At 48.9% G+C, this 17,051-nt stretch overlaps 1 protein-coding gene across 5 annotated transcripts in view; it reads right to left on the minus strand.

The window, feature by feature from the left end:
- ANKRD27 (ankyrin repeat domain 27) overlaps positions 1-17,051 on the minus strand; it is a 51,789-nt gene that overhangs the window by 22,434 nt on the left and 12,304 nt on the right. For all 5 annotated transcript variants that reach the window (XM_068527404.1, XM_068527403.1, XM_068527402.1 and 2 more), the window contains 14 exons: positions 14,968-15,078; positions 12,897-13,053; positions 12,012-12,166; positions 11,508-11,567; positions 10,971-11,024; positions 10,799-10,864; positions 10,634-10,710; positions 9,675-9,796; positions 8,527-8,605; positions 7,895-8,027; positions 3,143-3,235; positions 1,959-2,086; positions 1,372-1,454; positions 430-545 (listed from right to left, as the gene is read on the minus strand). In XM_068527404.1, the coding sequence (XP_068383505.1) occupies positions 430-545; positions 1,372-1,454; positions 1,959-2,086; positions 3,143-3,235; positions 7,895-8,027; positions 8,527-8,605; positions 9,675-9,796; positions 10,634-10,710; positions 10,799-10,864; positions 10,971-11,024; positions 11,508-11,567; positions 12,012-12,166; positions 12,897-13,053; positions 14,968-15,078 (1,434 nt within the window). The remainder of the gene's footprint in view (positions 1-429; positions 546-1,371; positions 1,455-1,958; positions 2,087-3,142; positions 3,236-7,894; positions 8,028-8,526; positions 8,606-9,674; positions 9,797-10,633; positions 10,711-10,798; positions 10,865-10,970; positions 11,025-11,507; positions 11,568-12,011; positions 12,167-12,896; positions 13,054-14,967; positions 15,079-17,051) is intronic.

Here is a 17,051-nt window from a genome sequence, read left to right on the forward strand (position 1 = left end):
TGTACCAAACAACTTAAGCTGAAATTGAAACATCACTGACTGGCAAAATAATTTTGCCTTTCTAGTTTCTGGCCCGTCTTCTCATCAGTAGGTGTTAAGTCTACGGGAAAGTCCATCTCGGGGCCCTATTTAAAATATTTCTAGTATCCTGGGGGTGGGTGAAGGAAAATCCTATCTCATTATTAAAAAGTATGATACCAAAAAAAAAAAGTTTAGAGATTAAAAAAAATCTACAGCCCTACCCTTCTTCCCCCATATTACCGTGACATTTCAAATCTACACCTAACAGCTTTTGCCCAGCAGACCCTCGGCGAGGTGCCTGAGACCCCAGCCCTCCCTGCAGCCCAACCAAGCCAGCGTGGAACACAGGAGGGGCCAGCCCTGCCAAGCCGCACGCAGAGCCCAGCCCGTCCGAGCCCAGCTGCTCACCGTCACGCTCTGACAGCCCTTCTGACACGCGAGATGGAGCGGGGTGGAGCCGTGGTAGTCTGTAGCGTTCACCACCGCGCCCTTGGAAACCAGAAAGTCGATGAGAGACGCCTGCCCTACAGAACAGAAGGGAAGAGAGCGGGCTTTCCAAACCCTGCAAGCGAAGCCACGGCATTATTTCACCCTCTCATCCCCCGGCACGAGACACACCGGGAGGCATTTTTCTGCTTGGGGGGAACCAGTGCTAACGTGAAGTCAGACTCTGCAGATTCCAGACATTCTGGGGTGGCCCCTGGAGGGGACTCAGCTCCAGTCCAGCCCCCAGCCACAGAAGGTAGGAGAAAAGAGCCTTAGATGTCCACAGAAGAGTCCATGGTGCATCAATCCACAGGATGGAATACCGTGCAACCAGTAAAAAAATACTGACATGGAGAAATGTTCTTAACGTGTCGCCGAGTGAAAAAAGCACCGTACAGAAAAGTATGATCCCCACAGCATCATCTGTTTTATACACACACACTCACAAGCATGCTGACATTTCAGACAGTCATGAATCAAAATGATCTCTGGGAGACAGAAGGATGGCGGGTGATACTACAGATGTTTGTGTTTTCTACCTTGAATGCACACATTTTTTTTTGCATGTGCACTTTAAAAGACAGTATAGCACAGAGAACTATATTCAATATCCTATGATGAACCATACTGGAAAAGAATGTTTAAAAAAAAAGAATAATAAAATAAATTAAAGACACTAAAGTTATTTTTTTTAAAGGAGGAGTATAAGAACCCCAATTCTGAGGCCATTCTCATAGTGCAGATTCAAGCCTTCCCTGGCTGGACCACCAGCCCAGGGGCAGCGCCAGGCATCCACACGGTGAGACCCAGCAGCCACCCTCTCTCTGCAGGGCCGCCCTCGGCCCCATCCCTTTGCCCACGTACCGCAGAGGGCAGCCACATGGAGCGGTGTATGACCCCTGTCGTCTCTGGAAAATGGAGTAACAATGGAGGGGTCATTCAGCCTCCTAAAAGAGAAAGAGGATACAGAGAAATACACCAGGGTCCTGGGACAAGAAGACAGATCTCCGGGTATGATCCAAGCTGGGTCTCCTCTACCGTGTCCCAGAGAGCAGAAGCCCCGACTTCCGCAGGGCCTCTCTCCCCACCCACCCCTCCAGGCCTTGACAACCAGCAAAAGAGCCCAATAAGGATAAGGGGAAACCAAAAAGGTTACAGGCGGGAGCTGACAGTCCTCCCATCCTAAAACCCACTTTCCGAGCCTGGGGCACGCCCTCTGCCCACCTCCCCTGGTAAAGCAGCCGAGCAGGGTGCCAGGTATGTTTACAATCTTTATTCCACCTGATTCTCCAAAGGGGCAGACGTTACTCTCTCCACTTCACAGCAGAGGAAGCAGAGTGCAGCGAGGATAAGTTCCTTATTCCAAATCTCACAGCAAACAAGTGGGAAAGTTCCGCCCAGGCCCCGAGTCTCCCCCTTCCTGGCACTGAGCCCACATAGGACCCTCGTACCCAGAGACGAGTTTCTCACAGTCATCACAGAAGCACAGAGGGTGACACATCTTTTGGACGGCATCTTTATCTCGGTCTTCCTGGCTCAGAACTCTTTCCACTTCTTTCTGGTTACCTGATGCGATGTGCTAAAAAGTGACATCAAAAGCACTACTGATATGAAGGAACTATTCGCTCTCTAAGGTGTGAATTTTCTGAGCTTCCTTACAGAAACACACATCTACGTATGGATGGATGAAACAATTTGCTCTCTGGGACTTGTTTCAAAATAATTTGGGTGGATGGGGAAAAGTGGGGGCGGGGGATAGAAATGAAACAGGATTGGGAGATGGCTACGCAGGGGTTCCTTCATTGCACTACTCTCTTTTATTTTTATAAATGTTAGGGTTTTTCCAAAACTAAAAAAAACAACAATATGACAAAATTTCCAGAGCAACAGGAGTAGGGGGGCAATACATCCTGAGCCTTGGTGTAGATTTTGACCCCTCATTAGAGGGTCAAATCGTCTTGTAATCTAATAGAGCCTTGGTTTGCAGAACAGCTGCAATTATCACAAGACCCCATCAACAAGCAAACCTGCAGGGCTCACCCCTGTGATGCCTGGATGTATTCCCCACAGGGATGTTCTGAGGGGTGCATAGCTCTGGGTCCTCCATGGAACCCACTCTGGCCCCGGGTGGCCCTCTGACGACTGCCTCGTAGGGAACCTCGCCAGCCTCCCAGCGGCAGATCAGATCTGAGGAAGGAGCCGCCTGCCTGTGCCTGAGGATCAAACGACCACCACGTGCCTTGCTCCCAGCCCAGCACACTCACACAAACATCTGCAACTGGGGCTCCCGGAGCCGAGAAGAGGCACCAGTTCTGGCAGAGCTGCCAGTGAGGTGCCACTGAGCTGACTGTGAAGGACCGGCCATGTTTTGCCAAAGGGGGAGAGGAGGACAGCCGGGCAGAGGGTTCCACACGCAGGGCCCGGTGCCCTCGCTATGCTGCCCAGAGGGGCTACAGCGGAGCTCACGTCGGGGGAGACGGGCAGCCGAGCGGATCCAGCATCCCTATCACTCCCTCGAGCACAAAACGAACTCCTGCATTGAACTACGCAGACCACCCTGACGGATTCTACAGAGGTGTGGGAGGATGGAGAGCCCCTCACACATCTGTGCCCGCAGGACCTCTGCGTGTCTTACCTGAAACAAGCAGTCAATGGGAGTCGAGGTCATCTGAGACAGCAAGCTCATTCTCTGCTTAAGGAACAGTCTGTCGCCAAATCCCTCGGACTCCTGCAGGAAAAGCCGACAATCCGTTTTATCACACGTCATGAGCTGTCAGTGCAGATCCTTGAAAACAGAGGACCCAGGAACGATCCCTGCTGTTTCCCACAAAACAGGACCGGCAGTGCCTCTCCCCGCCCCAGGGAGCTGCACAACAGACCCTCATCAGGCTCGGAGAGGGGCTCCCCGTCTGCCTCTCCAGGAAGTGGGGCTCGGATGACAGCTTCCCAGCAGGAATCTGGGAGGGGGCAGCATGCTGGCTCCGTGTGTGTGTGTGTGTGTGTGTGTGTGTGTGTGTGTGTGTGTGTGTGTGTGTGTGTGTGTGTGTGTGTGTGTGTGTGTGTGTGTGTGTGTGTGTGTGTGTAATGTGGCATCTCTCAGTGTGAAAAGTGGCATGCACACAGCACCATCCCCCACGTGGAAACCTGGGTTGTCCCGGCCTCCCCCTCCTCTCAGAACATCTGTCCTAATGCCTGCAGAGCCCCTGTCCGCTGCATGTTACCTGGGCCCACAGACAGAGGAACCATGTGACAGGCTGGTCTACCCTTCCCAGTGTGAACCAGCAAGAGAGAGAAGGGTCCTGCTTTTTGAACATACTTACTAAGACATCAGACAACACGGCCACTGGCCCAAAGTCCAATAAAATATGGGGTCCACCCCAATGAATAAACTCAGGTCTTCATAGTGCAGGTAATTTTTACCTAGATATAGAAATCTAAAAATGTATCCTTTCTCTATGAAATCATTTCTAGTGAGACACTTCAATGCTCACTTGAGCACCTGTGACTAAATTGGTAACAAATTAACTTCCTTGAAAAGAATCTTGGTGGGAGACAGATGGAATTGTTTCCAGCCAGCTGCTGCCAGAAGAACTCACCAAACCCTGAGAAAATTATGGGAACATTTCTCTCTGTGGCCCCCTAGGTTCTGATGAAGAGGTCCAGTTAAAGAGAGAGCTGTCAGCACTTCTGGGGCCCACTGCCAAGCAGGGCCCCTCATGCCAGCCGCCCTCACGGGGGCGTCTTGGCAAACAAACACCAACCCTCAGACATAGAGCCACCTTTGCTCCCAGTCGGTATATGCTGTGTAAGGCTCGATCAACCTGTTTTATTCAGGGATTTACAGCTGAGCTTATTGTTCAGGTAAATTTGGGGCTCTTTCCTCCACTTAGGTGACTGTTTGAAGGGCACTGATGAAAAGAGGCAGGTCTTCCAGGACTGACTGGTCAGGGAAGAATGAGCAACCAGAAGAGATAGCATATCAGCTAAGACCAATTCGGGAAAAGGGTAAATACTATTTATTGGAAGCCCAGTAATGCGAAAAAGAACTGCAAAGCTGGAGCAGAGAAGGGTGGAGAGCCTTTCAAGGTTCTCCTCCATTTTTTTCTGTCCACAAAGGTAAATCTAGGGTCATCCCAGTAATGGTTATTTTCAAAAAAGCTCAAGTCTTCATTAATGAACATGCTTAAAGAATGTTTATGGTCATCTCAAGTATGATTATGTCTTGGGGAGAAAATTTCTGTGAAACTATATTATAGCATATAAAGAGTCACTAGTAAAACATTATTTGATTTCCTAACACTTAGTCCTTAATGCTTTTCAGAAACCTCACCTGCTGTGTGGAGATACACTTGGGCTCTTTCCCCGGGAAATTCTATCAATACCAACAAGCAGCCATGGCCTCGCACTTTCCTAGATGGAACTGCACTAAGGCACAGGCAATGCCACAGACGGAATCCCAACGCTGGCATCACAAAAGACAAGGAAGCCACCACAACACCTGCTCTGTCCATAAAGGTAAAAGGACATCTCTCAGGCCTGACCCACTCAAGACCCAAGGCTCGGGCGCCATGGCCAGCCGAGAGGATGGTGCAACCTTGTCGCAAGTCCAGGGGGACCAACCACCCTCCCATCCGGGAGGGCAGGACCAGGGTCTGACAGCCCAGACAAGAGGGGCGCACTGGGCTGTGTCCCCCGCCTTGCCCACCCAAGCTCATGGCCATCCTTGAGGCTATCCACGCAGGATGCACCAGAGAGCCAGGAAATAGAGACATCCAGATGCAGGTGTTGCAAGATCAAGGAAGGGCATCAGTATCACTTCACACTTCGAAAAGGCACTTTCAAATATGCCATTTGATCCTCGCAACCACCTGGCAGGGGTGAAATACACAACACGATCCCCAGTGTAGACAGGAGGGACAGAGGCTCAGAGAGACAAACAGACTTGCCCAAGGGCTGCACGCAAACCAACAACCAGCACAAGAGGGGCCGCCCCTCCAACACTCCCACAAGCCCACTTGGAATATTTTCTGAAGGAAAAGTGTGTGTGAGAAGCTGCCTGTTAAGAGTTTGGTCAACTACCTCTCTACTCTCTGGCCAAAGGCCTTCAAGCATTGGACTTCCTGCCTACATGCCACGGAAAAGTAAGAAAGCAGGATGGTTGTGGTACAGGATGGATGCAGCAAGGGGGGATGGGAGCACCTTCAAGAGGTGGGCACCTCCCTCCAGGTGACAAGGGGCACCCCTGGCCCCAGCAAGGAGCATCAGGCAAGTCCTCTGCAGGGTAGTGGGTCCAGGAGGGGAGACCCATCAGAAGGAAAGAACCAGAAGGGCAGGGCCATGATGGAAAACCTCCGCAGGCACCACGGGAACAACACGTGTTCCTAGAACCTCACAGAAGACAATTCAAACTAAGAAATCTTGCTGCCCAACTCTGGAAGTGAGCAGCATTTCTTTTTTTCTTTTTATAAATTTATTTATCTATTTATTATTTTATTTTTGGCTGCACTGGGTCTTTGTTGTTAGGCGCGGGCTTTCTCTAGTTGCGGGGGCCACTCTTTGTTGCGGTGCACTGGCTTCTCATTGCTGTGGCTTCTCTTGTTGCGGAGCACGGGCTCTAGGCGTGCCGGCTTCAGTAGTTGCGGCATGCACGCAAGGCTCAATAGTTGTGGCTCGTGGGCTCTAGAGCGCAGGCTCAGTAGTTGTGGCGCACGGGCTTAGTTGCTCCGTGGCATGTGGGATCGATCTTCCCGGACCAGGGCTCGAACCCGTGTCCCCTGCCTTGGCAGGTGGATTCTTAACCACTGCACCACCAGGGAAGCCCCGAGTGGCATTTCTGACTCTGCAGACCTGTGTGTATGCAGAGGCGCCCGTGAACACACACATGTGCATTCTAGAATGTTAATGATTTCCCCCTAAATTAGAAACAACTTTTCACGAGAGTCACAGCCAGCCACATCTGAGATGAGATGCACAGCCTCTAATTTCACCTGCGTATGTGTGTGGGCAATCAAATCAGAGCAGAACTTCTTTCTTCAGCAAGCACCATGATACTGTTGGGCTACGTGCCAGCAAGTGCAGCATAAGCTCAAATTCTGGTTAAAAATATAATTGTTAAGTACAGAAAAAAGACATATACCAAAATGTTAATAAGTCATCCCCAACTAGTGTGTTTATGGGAGGCTTTTGTTGTCTTCGCTGCTACTTTTTATATTTCACATATTATTTATAAGCAAATAGTTTTCTAATCAGAAAAAAACAGAACTATTCATTTTGGGGAAAAAGTATACAAGGCTATCTACAATACAATTTCAATTATGTAAAGTATACATGGCAAGGAAAAAGACTAGAAAATATATAAACATGTTAACAATGAATGAATTCAGGAAACTGCTTGTACCCGAGTGCTCCTGTCTGAACAGGGCTAAGTTCTTTACCACGTGTTTCAACTTATTACTTTGGGAGTTTCTAACATCAGGGGAAAATTAAGATCAAGTGAGTGTTCCATCCTCAGGACTCTTGGTGTGTTTTTGTTGTGTTTTTTTTTTTGGCTGCGTTGGGTCTTTGTTGCTGCATGCGGGCTTTCTCTAATTGTGGCGAGCAGGGGCTACTCTTCGTTGCGGGGCAGTGGCTTCTCTTGTTGTGGAGCACGGGCTCTAGGCGCGCGGGCTGCAGTAGTTGCAGCATGTGGGCTCAGGAGTTGTGGCTCGCAGGCTCTAGAGCATAGGCTCAGTAGTTGTGGCGCACAGGCTTAGTTGCTCCGCAGCATGTGGGATCTTCCTGGACCAGGGCTTGAACCCGTGTCCCCTGCACTGGCAGGCAGATTCTTAACCACTGGGCCACCAGGGAAGTCCCAGGACTCTTGGTTTTTAATACAGAAATCTCTTCATTCGATTGATTTCAACTTTCCAATTTCTGTGAGTACTGTCACGTTTTGCTGGTTGGTATGCAGTGAAATAAGCCAGCAGTGCAATCTTGGTTCAAGAGTCCCACAGTTCTCATGGGAACATAATCGCCTCCACTAGCCAAAGCTCACCAACCAACCAAGAAAATAATAATAGGGTCACTGAGTCCTGAAAACTGCAGACGTTAGCAATCTCATCTCTTGCCCATCGTGATCAGGATACCCCAATTCACCGCTTCTAGCTTCCCCTTCTGCCCGTGTGCTTTTGAGGATGACAAGGATTAATGAAGCAGATCAACAACGTGAAAGCCAAGATAATGCGCAAACTTTCACAACCTACCGGGTGCTAGTGTTCACTCACTGGGCTGAGGCCCCATTCTCTCGGGAGAGCATCTCTGACTGCCCCTCCCCCACACCACCCTGAGAACCCCATCACACACGCCGTGACACCCACAAAGAAAGGGCAGAGAAGGAGGGAGGTCTCACCGGTGGCTTAACGGCGAGGCTTCCCTGCCGAATATACTCAATTGCAGCCTCAACTGAGGTCAGGCAGTATCCCAGTTCATCTTTTGCTGAGCTGCTGAATCTGAAGTTTTTGATATAACTCAAATTTGCCATCCTAATAAAAGGAAGAAAAAAGTTTTATTGTTGTATACCCAATTAACACTTTGGCAGAAACAGTGCTATTGGCTCCATCATCAAGTCGGTTAGCTCCTGGGCGCTAGGGCTGCTTCTCCCTGGATCTTTATTTAGAGGGAGCACAATTAGGAAAATAAGTAAAGCTACTTGCGACTTCCCTGGAATGGGCTAGTTTTTAGAAAGCTGGTTATTAAAAAGGGAACTTGCATTTCTGTGGGAAAAGGACGGGCTTTGGCGCCAGACAGAATTGGCGTCTGCTTCCCGCTCAGCCACTGACTAGCCACATGCTCCAGAATGAGAAACGTAAGCTCGCTGGGCCTCAGTTTCCCCACCTGTACATGGAAGGACAGCCACCCTTTGCAGGACGAAGGCAGGGCAGTACCTGGCTCATAAGGGGCACTCAGTTTCGTAGAGTGACACTAAAACCACCCCAGTACAGTGCTGCCATTTTGAAAAAGCATTTTAACAAAAAATATTACCAATTAGGGATCTCTGTTTTCACAAGCAAATACAACAGGACTGATAGCAGATCATCAGCACACATGGTCTCCAAGTTAACTGCAAGAGAGAAACACATGTTCAAAGCCATCCTGGGACTCAAATGGACCGACAAGTGTTATCAACTCCCCACCACCATCCAACCCACAAAACCACAATCCAGGAAGATGACACATCAGGGAGAAATTCAATCGCACAATTTCCTTTCTAGTGTCCTGAATAGATGTCAGACTCCAGGGGAAAATGAATGCTTAGCATCCTCAGAACATGTGCAGAAGAAGCAAACTGCAAGCAGACCACCCCTTGCTACCTCCCGGGACAGATAAAGAGCCCGAGGAAGTCGGCAGTGGTGGATACAACTTGAAGGTGTGCCAGAGCCACTGCCAAAAGCCTCTTTCCTCCTGGGATCATTTCTGTTTTATACACCTCAGAGTCTAATGCCGATTTACAGCTTGACTCTATTTTTTTTCATTAAAATTTTAAGTAATCCATTCACACATTTAAAATTTCAAACAGTACAAAGAGCAAACCGTGCACATCTCTCCCATCCCTGCCACCCAGACTTCTTTCCCAGAGGCCACTGCTGTTGCTTCCCCCGTACCTGTCCACAGACAGTCTATGATCTCCCCATTGTGTATATGGATACAGAGTCGCCCCCCTTTCCGCAATGCTGCTGGAAGGGTACCGTACACACTCCTGTTCATTTCATTCACTGATAATAACGCTTCGAAGATCACCCCCTATCTGCCCACACAGATCTGCCTTCTCATTACTTTTTTCTTATTTTGTTTTTACTTTTTATAATGGAAAATTTTTAATGTATACAAAATTAGAGAGAACAACTTAACAGTTGAACCACCATGTTTCCATCACCAGTTTGGCTCGTTTTTGAGGCCGCTGCTTCTCCGCCAGCATTTTCTCACCCTAAAGATGCCCCACCTATTCCCCCCCCGACCCCCATTACTAGACACCCACTCCTCAGATCAGACTCCGGGGCACTCACACGGAAATGCTCTGCTGCACAACAACCCATCTCTGTGACCCTTTAAGACGGCACTGCTTCTCAACAGATGTTTGCATCTGGACGTATGCAGCCACCCCACTGCCAGCCCCTTCGCCGAGCACACACCTCTCTGGCTGGGAGACTGGGTGATCAGCTGCACCACCTTCCGCAAACAAGCCAGCTTCTGCTGTGGGGACGTGCACCTGTTCAGCTGAGCCAGCTCCCTCTTGGCACGAGGTATGTTGAAGCTGCAAAATAGTTTGGAAAGTGACCACATAAGACCACGGTGTGAGGGCCCTCCTTCTTGGATCTAATCCCATACCTCAGGTTCACATTTCTTACAGCAAACCGTAAGTAAAGACAAACAAAAATAGAAACTCAGAAGTAATCTGACTCGGGTCACTGGCAAAACCCAGCAGCTTTCAAGGTGCCAATCAAGCTGCCAGGTGATGTAGCTGCACCAGAAAATTAGAAAAAAAAAATCAGCAATCCTTAGCCCCAGAGTGAAATAGGCCAATGGGCGGGGGGGGGGGGGGGGGGAGTTTAGACATAAACAGTTTAGATTTTTTTTTTTTTTTTTTTTTACTTTTTGGCTGAGCTGCGTGGCATGCGGGATCTTAGTTCCCCAACCAGGGATCGAACCCGTGCCCCTGCAGGGAAGCACGAAGTCTTAACCGCTGGACCACCAAGGAAGTCCCTAGACATTTTTGTAATAAAATGAAACTTAATCCAAAAGGAGATGCCCCTAAGGCAGGGGTCCCTCAGACTGGCAGGTGAGGAGAGACATCTGTGTGCAGGGCCCACTTGGGTGAGCTGCGTGCCTGCCCAGAGACCAGCTGTGTACGACCCCACCCCTTCTGGCTCCCACTCACCGGATGCTGGCAGACGGGTGCAGGAGCATGCCAGCTCCAAAACAGTCATCTGCCAACTTCAGCCCCTTTATCTTTGGTCACAAATAACTACCCTGGCTCCATGGTCTGAACCACGTCAAATCAGTGCCGCCACTGCTGCTTTGGGGGTGGGGGGGGCATGGCGAACGGTGCCCCAGCCCCTGAGGACACGGCCACAGCAGCGCAAACCCTTACCTGAACTCAGGTTTCACACCAATATCCTTCTGCTGAAGATCTTGAAGGCTCCTTGTGATTTTGTTAAAGGCAGCATCCTAACAAAGAGATTTTAATGGAGCTTCAAATGTCTTAAAAGGCTTAGAACAGGGCTTCCGTCCTGGATGATGATGATGGAGAACCTACCTCGCTTGCTTCCATGGTCCCCACATATTTAAAGATCAGGTCGTAAATATCGTGCTGGACATACATCTGTGAAATCAACGGGACCCAGTTCAAGGCATGTGAGTCGGGGGTGGGCAACAAAGGAGCCCCCGGCACTGCCGTCTTCTCTCCCCTCGCTGCCCTGGCCCCTTACCTCTACAGCCTGCTTCATCAGGTTCATCTGGGCCTCCTGCTTGGCGAGCACTTTCTGGAGGACAAGACGAGTACAGTTACAGAGCATGCACTAGCATGTGGGCAAACTGTAAGTCTCTCTCTCTCTCTGTTTTTTTTTTTGGTTTATTTAGTTGATTCACAATGTTGTGTTAATTTCTGCTGCACAGCACAGTGATTCAGTTATACATATATATATACCTTCTTTTTTTAATATTCTTTTCCATTATGGTTTATCACAGGATGTTGAATATAGTTCCCTGTGCTATACAGTAGGACCTTGTGGTTTGTCCATCCTATATATAATAGTTTACATCTGCTAACCCCAAACTTCCACTCCATCCCTCCTCCAACCCGCTCCTCCTCGGCAACCACCAGTCTGTTCTCTATGTCCGTGAGTCTGTTTCTGTATCGTAGATAGGTTCACTTGTGGCATATTTTAGATTCCACGCATAAGTGATATATGCTATTTGTCTCTCTCTTTCTGGCAAGTCTCTCTTTTGAACGTCGTGCTGCTTACCAGGTGGGAGTCCCTCAGCAGCTGCTGGAGGCATCTGGTGTAGAGAGCATTCACGGAGTCCTGTGCAACACAGAGCAGACAGAGAGGTCACCCTCGTGATCCGAGGCCACGACACAAAACCCAGGACGTGTAACGTGTCCTGGGGCAAAGAGAACACTTCACAAAATGGATTTCCTGAGTGACAAGCTCTAAATCCTAAAGCAAGCTTATCAAATCAAGTGTGTGATTTGTTTTTCAACTTGTTTTAGGTATATGCGTTAAAAGTAGGAAAAAAGATCCCCCTTAGGGTTAACATAGATGATAACGATATTCATTTTTATACTTCTCTGTGATTTTCAAGTTTTCTACAGTGGTCTGTACTACTTTCATAGGTAAAAAGAAACATTTAAACAAAACTTCCAATGATGGAGGCAGCAAAGTTACAGAGTGAACCGAGAGGGATCCTGGTGCTCTGAACTGGCCTGAGACAAGGCACGCCTAGCAAAGCAAGACACGGCCACTGACTATGTGATGACGGAGGCTCCTCCTTTCACACTCTCTGAACGTTCGCTGGAAAGAGGCAATGTTCCTGTCGAATCTCTCTGCATGTCTTCCCAAAAACTCTCTCACATCTTCGATGGTTTTCAGGGAAAAGGCATCTGAGGGTGTTGAAGGCTCTTCTGAAAAAAAGACAGAGGGTCGGGCTGGCTGAAGGCTTCACTGTTTCCTAACAGGGCAAGTCCCACAACCCTTTGCCCTGCTCCTCTGGGATCTGAGGCTCCATCTTCCACAGGAGGAGAGGGATGACCTTATTTCAAGATATCGCCCAAGAGCAGCCCAGTTGGGGGTCCAGAGAGCCTGGTCCTCTTGAAGCCCTTTCCTGGGACCAAACCTGAATTATCTGGGACCCTAGGCATGACCTGTGAGGCTGTGGTGAGGAAGCCCTGATTCCTGACAATAAGAGCCTCGGATAGGAGCGTTTGGCACATTAATTGTTATCTCAACTTCGTGGGGTACCCAAGAATTATTATCTGGTAAAAATAATGAGATCTCAAAGAGGCACAGCAGTGGGGCTGGGTGGGTAATAATGCTGTAAGAGGTAGCCCTAAAGCCGAGGCCCAGAGACAAAGCCAGGGCTGCCACTTTGCACAACTCCAGGGGGCGACATTCCCACTAAGGTCTATGTGTGTAACATCCAACATGTACAACCACACACAGCAGCCTAATCCACATCACCTTGGCTCAAGATGACTTTCTGATTAAGTTTTAGGGGGAATTATTGTAAACAGTTATGCAGGTTTCTAGCGGGCTCTTGAATATTTTATAGGATGTTTACAACAGCTGCGTCAGGAGGAAGTTCAACAAGCACGTTTCTCCGAATCAGGAGAAAGGGGTTTTCTCCCAGAATACCTGAACTCTCTCTCTTTTCCAAAGGATGGGCTATGCACAGTATGCTGAAACTTTCTTCTTTTTCATTGTAGAAAGTTTCTTCAAAGAGAATGGGCACTGAGAGAAGACAGGCGAAACCAGCTCCTAGTTTAATCCTGTTTCCTTGGATAAAGACATCCTGGAACAAGAGAGCCGTCACTGCACCAGCAGCCCGTGTGACTGCCGACCCCTCTCAGCCTGGTCCGCATCCGGCACTTCAGCCCACCCGCCTGCCTCTGCTCCAGTGTGGGTTTGCGGGGGGCACCAACACTCTTCCAGCTTGCTTTTTGGTGCTAAAATCTTTTCTTCCCTCTTTGTTCACCCTGTCACTCCAGCTACATAGTACCCTGATCCTTTTCACATGTTGCAACCCAAAAGCACTGTACCCTCCACAAAAGGAAAAAGTAAGAAGGTTCTCCTCTCTGAATAAGAGATCAGAATGACCCGATGCTGCAACCCGGCAGCGCCGAAGGATGCGCGCTGCATCCCCTCCATGGCTCATCACTCTGGCCGTGGCCAAGGTGCCCGGGAGGACCAGCCACGATGAGCCCAGTGCCTCTGTTCTCTTGGTAGATTTGGGTACCGGGAAGAGAACAAGTAAACTGACGGGCAGCTGTGGTGAGCAGACCCCTGGCAGGAAAATAGCAGCATGCTTGGGAGCCATAGGGCTGCAGACCACCCCTCACCCCAGACTGGTGTACTGGTACCCACCCCCCTGGACCCATCCCTCCTCAACCCCCCCAGTGCCCACGGCCCCGGCTACACCAGTGTGGGCCCCCACTCCTGACGGCGGGTAGGCTGGGGACCACGGCCAGTCCTGACCAGGGATGGAACCTCCCCCTCTCGGAACCTAGCTGCTTCCGCTTAAAAAAAATAAGAGAATGCCTACCCCAAAGTTAACATCAACAATGAGACAGACTGACGTCACGTGCCTCCTGACACGATGCACTGAGAGAGATAAAACACCCTTCCGAGGCGTTCCTACTGAAAAGGCATAACTGCGATCTAATCATGGGAAACATCAGAGAAACCCACACTGAGGGAGAGTCTACAAAGCAAGACAAAAATGTCAATGTCATGAAAGACACAGACTGAGGAACCGTTCCAAATGGAAGGAAACTAAAAAGACTAACCACTGAATACACTGCATGATCCCAGACGTGATCCTGGATCTAAAAAAATAGATCTTTTTTGCTATAATAGAGTATTACAACCAGCAGAATTTGTTGAAGGACAGTATGCTGGGACTTCCCTGGTGGTCTAGTGGTTAAGACTCTGCACTTCCAATGCAGGGGGCGTGGGTTCGATCCCTGGTCAGGGACTAAGATCCCACATGCCGGGGTGTGGCCAAAAAAACCAAAAAAGATTAAAAAAGGACAGTATGTTGGAGAAGCGTATTCTATCAATGCTAAATTTTCTGTGTGATCACTATGCTGTATTACATAGGAAATACACGTTGTTTTGAAGCAAAGGGACATGGTGTCTGCAACTCTTACTCTTTCTGAAAAATGTTCAGAAAAAATAATAATGTGTGTGTGTAGACAGACAGAGAGATAGACAGATGGCTAGATGGGGATAGGGGTGAGGAAATAAAACAGATGTGGCCAAAATGCTAACAGTTGACCAATCTGGGCAGAAAGGAGGTATGTGAGAGTTCTCTGTACCTTACTGAAACTTTCTATAGGTTTGAGATGATTTCAAAACAAAAAATTCTTAAATTAGAAATTCATCCCTGATCCCAAGGGCACTGGGGATAAACAGCTTGCTCTGACAGGGCCTCTCTGGGGAGGTGTCCCAGCCACTCCCCGACTCCCCGGCAGAAGACCCGTGGGCTGAGGGAGAGGTGCCCGGCCCAGCCTCACCTCCTGGCTGCAGCCAGGACCCTGCTCCCCACCGCCAGCTCCTCCGCCCTCAAAGGTAGCTGGGCTGCTGTGGTATCAAAGCCATCATGTAACACAGACGTGAACGGGTGAGAAGCAGGATTCTCTCCCCTCCCCCACTCCCAAACACTGAGTGAGTGGCCCTGGTTGACCCACAAGAAACGAAAGAATACCTTTCCATTTAAGGTCTGAAAGTGTTCTTCCACTGGGATCAAAATATAGGACTCAAACTGACAAGTAGACTGAACACTGCCTGACAGGCTTCCTTTGCAGGGTACTAACACCTGGAAAAAAAAAAATTAGGGTGAACACTCAAGAGACGTGTCATTTACAAATTCAGCAGAACACGAGGCATCCAAAGACGCTCCAATGGAACTGCCATGGGGACCTGCTGGCAGAGAGAACCTCTGGGGTCACTGGCCAAAGGGGAAGCAGCTGATCTGTTGTCACTGTGGAAGCTGAGGCCCCCACCCAGCCAAGGGAGGCAGCACACGCCTCTTCCATCCCGGGGCCTCAGACCGGAGGGCTCACTCTCACCCCGCTGGGCTCTCCCTGAAGCTACCCCAGGGGCCCCCTGTCCTCAGCAGGCTCAGGAATGATTCCAGATGAAGAAACGATAGTTTGGAAAGTACAGAAAAGTGAAACTAAAAAATCACACGGAATCCTACCACCTGAATGATAAATGCAGCACAATGAAGACAGTTTCCTTCCCGTCTTCTTTCTATGCTTTTTTAAGCTGAACTGTGATCACAGTTTGTTTTACCAGCCACAGAAATACCGTTTCCTACTGCAGGCTGCCACCTCCACCAGAGATGTCTCAGGTGCCAGACTGTGTCTCTGGGGCAGGCTCAACCTGAAACGTGAATTTTGGTCCCACCGTGGCCACCGTGCTGACCGGGCACAAGCTTCTTTGCTCAACGCAGCAAAGGCAAGGACCTGCCCTGGCAACCACACGTGGATCTGTGCTTGGCCCAGGGACTCAACGTTTAAGAGGAATCTCTCAGATTCAAGTGCACCTGGAAGACGACGACCAAAGTGGTGAAGTCCCTCAGAGCCCCAGCTCCTAAAGCAGCCTGGCACAAGGCAAGCAGCTTCTGCACTATCCCCACTGTACAGACAAGGAAACTAAGGCTCAAGGAAGTGCAGCAACTTGTCCAGGGGCACGCAGCCAGTGAGTGACAGAGCCAGGACTCAAACTCCTGCCCCCCACCTCACCACAGCCCCATCCTGTGGCCTCCTGCAGGCCAGTGCTGGGAGCAGGGAGCACAGCCCAGCATCTGCTAGTTTCCTCTGTGAAGACACCATGAAACTCTGGGGTCTTCAAGAGCAGTTGTCATTAGGAGCTTCCTCAGGTAGGTCAGAAAGAGCTTCTCTCCCCACGAGGGATATGCCAATTGCTCACGGCAGAAAAGGGAGGCCCTCGTTGATGGAAGATCACAACTGTCTATGAAGCGGGCTTGTCCCTCTGCAAAAAATCAAGACTGAATCAGACCCAGAGCTAGACTTAACTACCAAGTTCAGGAAATACAGAGACCAGAGGACCATGGTAAACACCACCACAGGGCTGCAACCGGCAAAAGCCAGAAGGCAGGAAATTCCACAGGATGAATGACCTTGATACTTGAATTGTAAGGAAAGAAGGAAAATGAGGAAAGTGGGGCTTATAGTTAAAAAAAACAGACTGTGGTGATGATCTCACAAGTCTACACACATGTCAAAATGGATCCAGTTTTACACACTGAGTAGGTACAGTTTAGTTGTTCTGCTCAAAGTTTAGCTCAAGAAAGTTAGGAGGAAAAGAGATTTAAAAGGCATATCAAGCAACAAAAATTTACTGTATAGCACAGGGAACTATATTCAGTATCTTGTAATAACCTATAATGGAAAAGAATCTGAAAAATATATATATATATATATAAAACTCAATCACTTTGCTATACACCTAAAACTAACATAATACTGTAAATCAAGTATGCTTCAATTTTTTTTAAAAAGGCCTACCAATCCAGAATAATGTGTGGATCACCTTTGGATTCTGATTTAAACAAACCAACTGGAAAAAAAAAAAAAATTATGAGACAATCTGGGAAATTTCGACAGTGACTAGACATTTGACAACAGTTGAGTTATTGAGGAATTTTTTAGCTGTGGTAATGCTATGTGATTTTTTTTTAAGTCCTTATCATTTAAAACTACATTCCTACATATTTACAGATGAAATCACATGACTACCTTATATAATTGTCTGGAATTTGCT

This window comes from Eschrichtius robustus, chromosome 19, assembly GCF_028021215.1.
Source record: "Eschrichtius robustus isolate mEscRob2 chromosome 19, mEscRob2.pri, whole genome shotgun sequence".
NCBI lineage: Eukaryota > Metazoa > Chordata > Mammalia > Artiodactyla > Eschrichtiidae > Eschrichtius > Eschrichtius robustus.